The 12715-nt window shown below is 43.9% G+C and overlaps 1 protein-coding gene across 3 annotated transcripts in view; it reads right to left on the bottom strand.

The window, feature by feature from the left end:
• Positions 1-10131: 10131 nt before the first annotated feature.
• The window catches only part of LOC110503657 (sodium-dependent serotonin transporter), a 27555-nt gene continuing 24971 nt past the window's right edge, over positions 10132-12715 (bottom strand). For all 3 annotated transcript variants that reach the window (XM_036962070.1, XM_036962069.1, XM_036962072.1), the window contains one exon: positions 10132-12308. In XM_036962070.1, the coding sequence (XP_036817965.1) occupies positions 12237-12308 (72 nt within the window). In that variant the 3' untranslated portion in view covers positions 10132-12236. The remainder of the gene's footprint in view (positions 12309-12715) is intronic.

The following is a 12715-nucleotide window of genomic DNA, read 5'->3' as shown; positions in this document are numbered from 1 at the left end:
CACTAGGTTTGAATGCAGGCTTGTCTCTGTTTGCGTAATGGAAGACCATGGCCCTATTCTGAGAGCCTACATACTTCTTCATTAATCGCAGATCACCAACTGAACAGACTGACTTGTAAAAATAATAATGAGAAACTACTTATCTTGCAAGGTGATTTGGAGATCAGTCAGTCTGCAGTAGCCGACTGCAATGTAGGTGAACTCAAACATGACCAATATGCTTTTAATAGGCCTACTTGATACATCATGAGGATGTATCAGGATTGTCTTCCAATGACCTTCGACCTTTCACATCAGATGGTGAGCACTGACCTGGGCCACAGGCTGGCCAGGTTTGACTCCTTAGTCAGTGAGAGTGGACAGGGAGCTGGTCCACAGCTGCATAGCAGGTAAGCCTATAGCAATGAACCAACCTCTGAGGGACATGCTCCGGGTTGAGATTTCCCATAGATACAAATCTAGGATCTGCTTCCCCTACCCTGATTCTAACCTTAACCATCACTTTGGAATATGCAAAACTGACCCCAAATCAGTGTCCCGGCGAAACTTCACCGGTTCGCCCTACAGCTGCAGCCTGGTCTCATAGACTAGACAAAACATAGTAAATGACAATCAGGAACACTCAAATTAGTATGATATGTTACTTTTGGTATGGTTACATGAGACAGAAGGGAGGGTGATTGGTCAGGGTTGCGTGTTCACATCTCATCATGGACAACTTTAGCATTTTATCTAATTAGCAACTTTGCAACTACTTACTACTTTTTACCTACTTTGCAACTACTTAGCATGTAAGCTAACCCTTACCCTAACCTTAATCCTTTAACCTAACTCCTAACCTTAACCCTAACCTCAACTCCTAACCCCAAGCCTAGCTAACATTAGCCACCCAGCTAACATTAGCATTAGCCACCTAGCTAACGTTAGCCACAACAATTGCAATTTATAACATATCATACAAATTGTGATAAAAAACATACCATATGAATTGTAACACATGATACGAAATCTATGATGGACATCTCCAAATGAATACATACCATACCAAAAGCAACATATCATACTAATTTGACTGTCTCAGATGTTCAATTACTATGTTATGTACTCAGGTTGACACCTGAGTGAGCTGTAACATAAACAAAACCAGCTTCAGATTTGATCATGAATAAGCAAAATGACGCCTTGAGTATCGTTTTGCTAATTCATTCGGTTTTCTCTCTCTCATTTGCACATCACGTCAATGATATCATGTCACCGTGTGGGACTGTGGGTCAAGTAACCTTGTGGGAGTGAGCGCCCTGAATCTAATTTGTGAGCTAGGCAGGCTACTGCCTGGGAAGGTCTCCCACTCAGAAGTACGAGATGGGGAGGGGGGCGGGGGTAGGTTGACCTCAGGGAGCCATACAAGCTAGAACCGCCACTGCTAATAGTAATATATACATGTTAACAAGAGTAATAGTGACCAGTAGCACGATAAGTAGATACAGTGCCTTCAGAAAGTATTCACACCCCTTGTCTTTTTCCACATTTTGTATTGTTACAGCCTGAATTAAACATGTATTACCCTATAATCTCAAAATGTAATTATGTTTTTTTTTTATTTTACAAATGTATAAAAAAATGGAAAGCTGAAATGTCTTGAATCAATAAGTATTCAACCCCTTTGTTATGGCAGGCCTAAATAAGTTCAGGAGTAAAAAAGTCATATAATAAGTTGCATGTACTCGCTCTGTGTGCAATAATATAGTTTAACATGATTTTTAATGACTACCTCATCTCGGTACCCCACATATACAATTATCTGTTATTATCTCTAAGTTACAGTTTTGACTTAAAACTACTTGAAAATCTAGGACAAGACCTGAAAATTGTTGTCTAGCAGTGATCAACAACCGATTTGACAAGGCTTCAAGAATTCTGAAAAGAATAAGGGGAAAATGTTGCACAATCCAGGTGTGGAAAGCTCTTAGAGACTTACCCAGAAAGACTCACAGCTGTAATCGCTGCCAAAGGTGCTTCTACACAGGTGTGAATACTTATGTAAATTAGATATTTCTGTATTTAATTTTCAATAAATGTGCAACAATTTCTAAAAACAGGTTTTCACTTTGTCATTATGAGGTATTGTGTGTAGATGGGTGAATTATTATAATGATTTTTTTTAATCCATTTTGAATTCAGACTATAACACCACAAAATGTGTAATATGTCAAGGAGTAGAAATACTTTCTGAAGGCACTGTAAATACTAATGGAAATAAATAATCAGCAGGTAGCCTAACAGGAAACCTGTGGACGGGCATAGAGTCAGTGTGGATAGTCTGTGGGAGAGGAGCAGTAGTTGGCTATTTAACAGTCTTATGGCCAGGGGATAGAAGCTGTTTTGGAGTTTGTTTGTCTGAGCCTTGATGCACTGTTCCACCTCCCGGACGGGAGCACGGAGAACAGTCCATGTCCTAGGTGGACTTTCTCAGACACCCCTCCCGGACGGGAGCACGGAGAACAGTCCATGTCCTAGGTGGACTTTCTCAGACACCCCTCCCGGACGGGAGCACAGAGAACAGTCCATGTCCTAGGTGGACTTTCTCAGACACCGCCTAGCATGTACATCCTGGATGGCTGGGAGCTCGCAGGTGATGTGCTGGGCCGTCCGCACGGTTGCGGGCGGTGCGGAGATACAACCAGTCAGTCATGCTCTCAATGGTGCAGCTGTAAAACTTCCTGAGGATCTGAGGGGACAAATCCTTTCAGCCTCCTGCTAGTAAGGGTAAAACAAAAGCCTATAGCATTCTCAACACATACTGTACATGTAGGTGATCAACTTACTCTATCCCTCCCTCTTCCTTTCTTTGCTTGAGAAACTTAAGAGCTGAGACCTCTCGCAAACAAGCAGCATTGTATTGGCACAGTTACTTTACTACAGTGCCAGTATTTGAACAAGCTCCCTTGTGATGTTCTCCCAATTAAAAGGGAGAGTTTTGATCAGAGGTCATTGCAGATTGCCAATGTTTCATGAAACCTACAATAGCAAAAATACACACATACTTTTAAGAATGTATGATTTGACATTTACACTTTAAGAACATTTTGGGACTAAACACTTTGATCAGGATATGCTTGCAATGTTCTGTTTGCTTTGCTGTTATCATTTAGTTGATGTACTTACAACCCCCAGGTTATATGTGCAGGAAACAGGTCCGGCTATAACAGGTCCGGCTATAATTAATGAACGAAAAGGTAGTTAATCGTAGAAATGAATGCAAATCTCTCCAAAGTATTGAGAAATGATTGGCTTTAATCAAGCTACTGTTTTAGAGCCATAGACTGCCTCAAGTCATAAAGCCCAATCCCACATAAGGCATTTCTCACTCTCTCTATCCCCGTCTCTCTCTCTCTCCAATCCTCCCCCCCCCCCCTCTCTCTATCTCTCTCTCCCTCACTCCCTCACACCTTTAATGAAAAAGCAGATAAGGGGAAGTTCTTGGCATTCTGGAAACAATAATATGAACTGTGGATGGAGGATTGAGGAGGCAGCAGCAGAAGAGGAGAGGAGAGGGGGACGCGTGTGGAGATAAGATGGCATTCTCAGTGTGCTAAAATGAGTTCATTAGGCAAGCGGTGGGTCTGAGAACCAAGCCGTGGCCTGATAAAGGGAACGGTGGTGGGAGAAAAAAGGTTTCATTTCCTGCCTTCACAGCTCCGACATATCAGGGAGGATCTAGAAGAGCCAGGGCCGGGTATAGCAGCACCAGAGGAGAGGCACCAGGAAACAGAAGAGAGAGGGAGGGAGAGAGAGAGAGAGAAAAATACAAAAAGAAAGAAAGAGAACTAGAGAGAGAGAAAGATACCAGGATTCACAAAGCAATCAAATAGATCAAAATGAAAAAAATATCACTCATTGGAAAGGGAGTGAGGAGAACTCATGTCAAACAAGCCTATACATCTTGTATTTTAGTGAGAACAAGGGCTATCGTGTCAAGTATTGCTAAGAGGGGGCTGTCAAATTAACATATCACATCAAATCAAATTGTATTGGTCACATACACGTGTTTAGTTGATCTTATTGTGGGTGTAGCGAAATGCTTGTGTTTCTAGCTCCAACAGTGCAGTAATATCTAACAAGTAATACCTATCAATTTCACAAAAACACACACAACACACACAAATCCAAAGTAAAGGAATTTAATTAAGAATATATAAATATTTGAACGAGCAATGTCGGAGCGGCATAAACTTAAATACAGTAGAATATAATATAATATAATACAGTATATACATATGAGGTGAGTAATGCAAAATATGTAAACATTATTAAAGTGACCAGTGTTTTCAAGTCTATGTATATAGGGCAGCCGCCTTTAAGGTGCTACTGATGGCTATTTAACAGTCTGATGGCCTTGAGATAGAAGCTGTTTTTCTATCTCTCGGTCCCAGCTTTGATGCACCTGTACTGACCTCGCCTTCTGGATGATAGCTGGGTGAACCGGCTTGGGTAGTTGTTGTCCCTGATTATCTTTTTGGCCTTCCTGTGACATCGGGTGCTGTAGGTGTCCTGGAGGGCAGTTAGTTTGCCATGCGTTGGGCAGACCGCACCCCCCTCTGGAGAGGGTGGGTGGTGCAGTTGCCGTACCAGGCATTGATACAGCCCGACAGGGTGCTCTCAATTGTGCATCTGTAAAAGTTTGTGAGGTTTTTAGGTTCCAAGCCAAATTTCTTCTGCCTCCTGAAGTTGAAGAGGCGCTGTTGCGCCTTCTTCACCACGCTGTCTGTGTGAGTGGACAATTTCAGTTTATCAGTGATGTGTACGCCGAGGAACTTGAAGCTTTCCACCTTCTCCATTGCGGTCCCGTCGATGTGGATAGGGGGGGCGCTCCCTCTGCAGTTTCCTGAAGTCCACGATCAGCTCCTTTGTTTTGTTGACGTTGAGTGAGAGGTTATTTTCCTGGCACCACACTCCTCACCTTCTTCCTGTAGGCTGTCTCATTATTGTTGGTAATCAGGCCTACTACCATTGTGTTATCTGCAAACTTGCTGATTGAGTTGGAGGAGTGCATGGCCACGCAGTCATGGGTGAACAGGGAGTACTGGAGGGGGCTGAGCACACACCCTTGTGGGGCCCCTGTGTTGAGGATCAGAGAAGTGGAGTTGTTGTCTCCTACCTTCACCACCTGGAGGCGGCCCGACAGGAAGTCCAGGACCCAGTTGCACAGGTCGGGGTTGAGACCCATGGACTCCGAGCATAATGATGAACTTGGAGGGTACTATGGTGTTGAATGCTATAGTCAATGAACAGCATTCTTACATAGGCATTCCTCTTGTCCAGGTGGGATAGGGCAGTGTGCGGTGCGATAGCATAGTCTTCGGATCTATTGGGGCAGTAAGCAAATTGAAGTGGGTCAGGGGGTCAGGTAAGGTAGAGGTGATATGATCCTTGACTAGTCTCTCCAAGCACTTCATGATGACAGAAATGAGTGCTTCTATTACCTTTGATTTCTTGGGTATGGGAACAATGGTGGACATCTTGAAGCAAGTGGGGACAGCAGACTGGGATAGGGAGAGATTGAATATGTCCGTAAACACTCCAGTCAGCTGGTGTCCACATGCTCTGAGGACGCGGCTAGGGATGCCGTCTGGGCCGGCAGCCTTGCGAGGGTTAACATGCTTAAATGTCTTGCTCATGTCGGCCATGGAGAGCCCACAGTCCTTGGTAGCGGGCCGCGTAGGTGGCACTGTGTTATCCTCAAAGCGGGCAAAGAAGGTGTTTAGCTTGTCCGGAAGCAAGACATCGGTGTCCGCGATGTGGCTGGTTTTCCCTTAGTAGACCGTGATTGTCTGTAGGCCCTGCCACATAAGTCTCGTGTCTGAGCTGTTGTAATCGCGACTCCGCTTTGTCTCTATGCTGATGTTTTGCCTGTTTGATTGCCTTACGGAGGGCATAACTACACTGTATGTATTCAGCCATATTCCCAGTAACATTGCCATGGTTAAATGCTGTGGTTTTCACTTTCAGTTTTGCGCAAATGCTGCCATCTATCCACGGTTTCTGGTTATGGTAGGTTATAATAGTCACAGTGGGTACAACATCTCCTATACACTTCTTGATAAACTCAGTCACCGTATCAATCAATGTTATTCTCAGAGGCTACCCGGAACATGTCCCAGTCCGCGTGATCAAAACAATCTTGAAGCGTGGATTTCGTTTGGTCAGACCAGCGTTGAATAGTCCTTACCACGGGTACTTCCTGTTTGAGTTTCTGCCTATAGGAAGGGAGGCGCAAAATGGAGTTGTGATCAGATTTGCCAAAGGGAGGGCGGGGGAGGGCCTTGTAGGCATCCCGGAAGTTGGAGTAGCAGTGGTCGAGTGTTTTAGCAGCGTGAGTACTACAGTCAATGTGTTGATAGAACTTCGGTAGCGTTTTCCTCAAATTTGCTTTGTTAAAATCCCCAGCTACAATAAATGCGGCCTCAGGATATGTGGTTTCCAGGTTGCATAAAGTCCTGTGTTCTCTGAGGGCCGTCGTGGTATTGGCTTGAGGGGGAATATAAATGGCTGTGACTATAACTGAAGAGAATTCTCTTGGGAGGTAATATGGTCGGCATTTGAATGTGAGGTATTCTAGGTTGGGTGAACAGAAGGACTTGAGTTCCTGTATGTTATCACAATCACACCATGAGCAGTTAATCGTGAAACATACACCCCCGCCCTTCTACTTCCTGAAGATATTTATTCCTGTCTGCGCGATGAACAGAGAACCCAACTGGCTGTACGGACTCAGACAGTATAACTCGACAGAGCCCTGTTTCCATATATTAAAACAGCAGGAGAGTGTCTGGCAGCCTTGTTCATGGGCCAAAGTAAAAGGTTTTAAAAGAAGACACTGATACAGTGGAGAAAACATCACAATGAAAAAGTCCAAATAAAGAAAGAGAGAGAAATAAGATTATGAGAGGAAGGTATAGATAGAGGGACAGATGCAGAGATGGAAAGTGAGTAGAAGGGTAGGGAGGTGGTATGGTGTTTAATATAGATTCAATTTTTATAACGCCAGACATCTAAATAGGAAGCTTCAATCACTTAGGGGATTGGAGCCCAGAGGAAATTGCCGCACCAAAATATACCGAGAGAAGAGCCCAGGAGTTTGTGTGTGTGTGTGTGTGTGTGTGTAAGTAAGTATATGTATGTGGGTGTAGGTTTGTTTGCACACGATCCGGTGTCCTATCCTTCATCTCATTTTGCAAACAGGTTGGTCTGTATCAACTGAAAAAAAGTGTATAGCAATGGGGAGTAGACAGGACATGACTGTGAGTGTCCCTAAGAGCATGTACCTCTGTGGTACAGGGATCAGGAGACACAATCGTAAACTAAAGCCAAACTAACCATAGGGTCATATTCATTAGGTACCCAAATTATTCAAAACATATTGAAACAGGAAGGGACTACCTGATCTTGTCCAATAAAAAACCCTTGTTTAATTATTCCGTTGCAAAGTGTTTTGCTACGGTGTGCCCTGATTAATAAGACCCAGGACGGACCTCTTAACTCACACACAAAGTAGCCTACATGCATTTCTCTTTGTGTGAGACTTGCACCTCAGATCATGGGCTTACTCACTAAGTACGGGCTCATGCAGCTTGAAACTCAACACTGTGTGTATCTCTTGTGTTGTTGACTAAGTGTGTGAACATCACGGAGTGTTTACTGAAGCTAAACGGCTGCAGGATTAAGCCTTGATGACAGAGGCCCCGCCCGGGCCTGCAGGCTGCAGCCATCATACATTGCCAGCCCCAGGTCAGGAAGCACCACAATTTGATTATGCAAGCTCAATGGTTCCTCTTTGAACATCATGCTTTGTGACGGACAGACATGCCGTTGCATGTGCTGTACGGTCTGTAGACCGCAATGGATGATTGAACTTCGCTGCCGATGCTGCGTGAAGCCGCAATCCTTTATTCGTCATTATTCTTCATCAATCAATGGATATATACTTTGTTGAATAGACAGTAAGTATTGCAGATTGCACCTTTAAATGGTATTCCGTAGCTTTTCTCTCGTTCTCTCTACTGTGGTCTTGAACTGCTCTCATTCAGGACAACAGTACAGGGTCTGAGAATAATCAAGCATTATCTTCAAAAGCGGCCTATACAAACACTCGGTCATATACAAACAAATCTTCTAATCATGTAGTGTGAGCCCTGGAATAGAGGGGAGGCAACCGTGAACAAACGAGGGGGAGAGCTTACTAAGGACCAAGGGGTGAGCAACAAGACAGTGTGAGGCCTGTGTGTTTTTACCTGAGAATTCATTTCAGAAAGACAGAAGTCAAATCGTGCGTAATTGCTGGGTAAATAACTAAGTGGGAAGGTGGTATTTACCACATACGACTGGGAAAAATCCACTTGAATGCCGCTTGAACTGGTAATCACTAGTGGGAAACTCTATCATCCCTGAGCTCCGACTTCGCCCACATGCTGATCTCTGACGTCACACCTACTAAGGAAATTGCTTTGATGACAGCATTTTAGGCAGTTAAATGCAACCCCCAAAAATATAATTTGTTTACACGCGTGATAGCTGGGGGCGTAGTCATTACGATGATTCTTTTGCAAAACGAAAGCAAACGGAATGAAACGAGGAGGGATCTAACTGAATTTGTCTAATTAAAACTCTTGCTTTCGTTGCAAAACACAACTGTTTGCAACTATTTGGACTAACAGTTACAGCCTTACACTTTTAGTTAACACAGCTTGTTGGCCACTAGCCAATCAGGGTTTCTCAATGAGTTCAAAGCACAAGAATGCATCCAACTGGCATTTACGACTTCACAACGGGTAATTACCACCTTCCCACTTAGTTACGAACGCAGCATTAGAAAAGATACTACCAAAAATATAAACGCAACATGCAACAATTTCAAAGATTTGACTGAGTTACAGTTCCAATCAATGTAAATAAATGTATTAGACCTTAATCTATGGATTTCACATGACACCGCACCCACTGGGGAGCACCCCCCCAGACGATCCCGAGGGTGAAGAAGCCGGATGTGGAGGTCCTGGGCTGACTTGGTTACACGTGGTCTGCTGTTGTGAGGCCGGTTGGACGTACTGCCAAATTCTCTAAAACAGCGTTGGAGACGGCTTATGGTGGAGAAATTAACATTCAATTCTCTGGCAACAGCTCTTGTGAACATTCCTGCAGACAGTATGCCAATTGCACGCTTCCTCAAAACTTGAGACATCTGTGGCATTGTGAGTCAAAACTGCACAACTTAGAGTGGCCTTTTATAGTCCACAGCACAAGGTGCACCTGTGTAATGATCATGCTATTTAATCAATTTCTTGATATGCCACAGGTGGTAAACAAATTTGTGCTCAAAATATGAGAGAAATTTGTGTGTACTGTACGGAACATTTCTGGGATATTTTATTTCAGCTCATGAAACCAACACTTTACATGTTGTGTTTATATTTTTGTTCCACCAGGAGTGGAAGCAGGGCGTTAGTTTCGGCAGAGAGTAAGAAGTGAAAATGTCCACGAAAATAAGACCACAAAGTGAGGAATTTGTGTCAAATTTGGTCAACAAAAAAAGGTATTGCTAATTTGCTACGTGAGGCTTATTTGATTGAATATAAGTTTCATAATGGTTAGGTTGTAAGGAATGCTCTGATTTAAGTGGACGCATGTGGCATTTAGCCAACATTGAAAAAAAAGACTTTATACCGAAGTTGTGCCGGTTGTTCACACGCTTATCTGCCCTCTTATTGGCCAGAAAGGTCCCACCTGATCTCGCCTCCATCTTTGAGGACATGCATTTCCATTGTTAGAGCGGTCACTCGACAATCTTTTCAATATAATAGAAAATCTTTGACCCACCTCTCAATAACTAATTACCCGCCAATCACCCACACCTGTGAGCAATCACTTATCAAGCCTTGCTGGTTCTTCAAGCACTTGGCCCTAGCTACTGCCCCTAGCAGTGGGATGTGTATAGTGGAAAATGGTCTGTCTAACTGTGCCCTCAGCCCTAAAATAATCTCAGAAATGAACTCAATTCAAGAGTTACAATGTTACAAAACATATAAAACAGTGTTACAAAAGCATTTCGGGGAAAAATGCAAGAGGCATAGCTACTCATTTACATCTTAACTTTATTTATCTATTAATTCATATATATTTATATCTTTCTTCTATACAGGTTTATTTCTCAATACAATCTTTTACAGACGCACATAGATCATACATTATGTAGGCTCGAGAGGTACAAGGGAGGGATGTTAACATCATCTTCATTGGATATTTTGGCGAAGTACAAGACGAGAGAAGGTCACTTCACAGACACAAGTTGAAGCACAGGTTACACACATTGGCATGCACACACTCACAAAGTCCGACACTGCTACTTCCATTCATAATGTACACACGCACACACTCATGTATGCACGCTCACACGTACACCAATCCTGAGTTAAAATACTATTTGAAATCCTTTCAAATACTTCAGATTTGATTGCCTGGTTCAATGGAACAAATAGAACAGTCGCAAACCTTCAAACCCCGCCCCCATTTGGCACAAGGCAGGCTAAAACAAACCCCGCCCATCTGACACTAGGCAGGCTAAAACAAACCCCGCCCATGTGGCACTAGGCAGGCTAAAACAACCCCGCCCATCTGGCACTAGGCAGGCTAAAACAAACCCCGCCCATCTGGCACTAGGCAGGCTAAAACAAACCCCGCCCATCTGACCCTAGGCAGGCTAAAACAAACCCCGCCCATCTGGCCCTAGGCAGGCTAAAGAAAACACAAAGTATTTGAAAGATTCTCTATAGTATTTGAACCCAGGTCTGAGGCACGCACAAACATACAGTAATGCATCCAAGACAGGTATTCACAGAACAAAGAGACATACACCGATTCCAAGACTAATACACACGTACATGCCATATTTTTACTCCCAGTCCAACACACAACAGATGATTTGGGTAGAGAGTAAAGACAGATAGCTGTTTCAGATGCAACCTTGAGGACTGAGCGATGGAGATGAAAATAGTTGTGATCGATATTTGGTTCCCACTATAAGTAATTCACATGTAAATGGTGTTTTACATATTAAGAGACTAAATCAGCATGTCAGTTTTTGGTAAATTACATGAAAGCATACATAGATTTGACAGCAATAATAATTATTTAAAATAAATATATATATGTATATTGCAATAATATAACCCACGACTCCTTCTAGTCTGCACAGGGTAGCTTCTCCCCACGTTCCTTCCAATTTTTTCTGACACACACACACACACACACACACACACACACACACACACACACACACACACACACACACAAACCAGAGCCTTCCATACTGCAACTCAAGAATCCCCCCACATACGACTGGACAAAGCCCTGTGTTCTCTTCTGAACTTGTCTCTATGTTCCCCAACAACCTGGATATGCTTACAGAGCATAATCAGTACTGCAGTGCGTCATACTACACCAACATACAGCGCTTCACCGTGTGGAGACGCTCTGGCACTCATCAAGACCCTTCATAGGTTCAGCCATCCCATTCCCATTCAGAAACACTGACAAGCTCCCACCAAGTCATTCTAAAACATGACAACAGCTCACATCTGGAAATACCTGTAGAAATACCGATGGAACATTTGGCTTCATTTAGACATGTAAAAAGATTCCTGGATTTTGCAATCAATGTCCGGCTAAATATCTGAAAGCAGAACTCATGAAACAAGGATTGAAGGTCAAATGAATCCGTGAGATGTTTGTTTGTGATATAAAAGTGGACCTGACAGAACATAGACAAGGAAGAGTGCGTGTGTATGTTTATGAATCATACTGAATGGATGGATTCCAATTGTAACAGTACACATGTCATTGTGCTGTGGCATCTAAAAAACCCTCTGTCGGGTGGTTGAAATGCTCTGACCAGCGTGGGCCAGTATGAAAACAGTGACGCCATTAGCCGCTAACGGTTTAGCTAACAGAATGAGCCAGGAGGGAGATGACGGGAGGAGGGGTGGGACGCTGCAGACAGTGTGGCCCGGCACTCCACCTCACCCCTGGGGTCAGTGGGATGGACGGGGTGCCTTAGTGCTGAAGTCTGCTGTGGGTGTTCTGGAGGAGAAGCGGGGGAAGGGACGAACCCTCCCCAACCTGCAGTTGTGCTCTATGTCCAGCAGAGGGGGGTGTAGTCCACCGGGCCTGGTCAGACCACTGGGTCAGACGGCGTGGGTGATGATAATGTCACTGTGAGGCCCACTGGGTACAGGGGTGATGCCCTTCAGGAGACGCTGAGGGATAAGGAAGGGAAGAAGAGAAAAGAGAGGGGTAGGAGGGAACACCGGGGTTATTTCATGTCATCCATTGTAATTGCGTGTTGGGTTCCCCTTGTAACAGTCCGGTTATACTACAAGTTATCTTGTGGAATCACAGAGATCTCTCGTTGTGGTTCTATATTCCGAACAACATGCAAATTGGCACGTTGGCTGTTAGCCTATCCAGCATAGTGTCAGAGCTATCTAGCAAAACCGTCCCTTCGCGCCACTCATAAAATGGGACTTTCCGATGTCTGCTTCTGTTGAAAGTGACTGATTTCTGGTAGCCTGAGCACAATAAGTAGTGCCTGGTATAACTGGTATAACTGCGGCCTAACCCGACAGATCGCTGTCACACACATCCTGATCTCGCTCTGATCCGT

This window comes from Oncorhynchus mykiss, chromosome 24, assembly GCF_013265735.2.
Source record: "Oncorhynchus mykiss isolate Arlee chromosome 24, USDA_OmykA_1.1, whole genome shotgun sequence".
Taxonomy (NCBI): Eukaryota; Metazoa; Chordata; class Actinopteri; order Salmoniformes; family Salmonidae; genus Oncorhynchus; species Oncorhynchus mykiss.
This window is presented reverse-complemented; position numbering and strand designations above follow the sequence as displayed.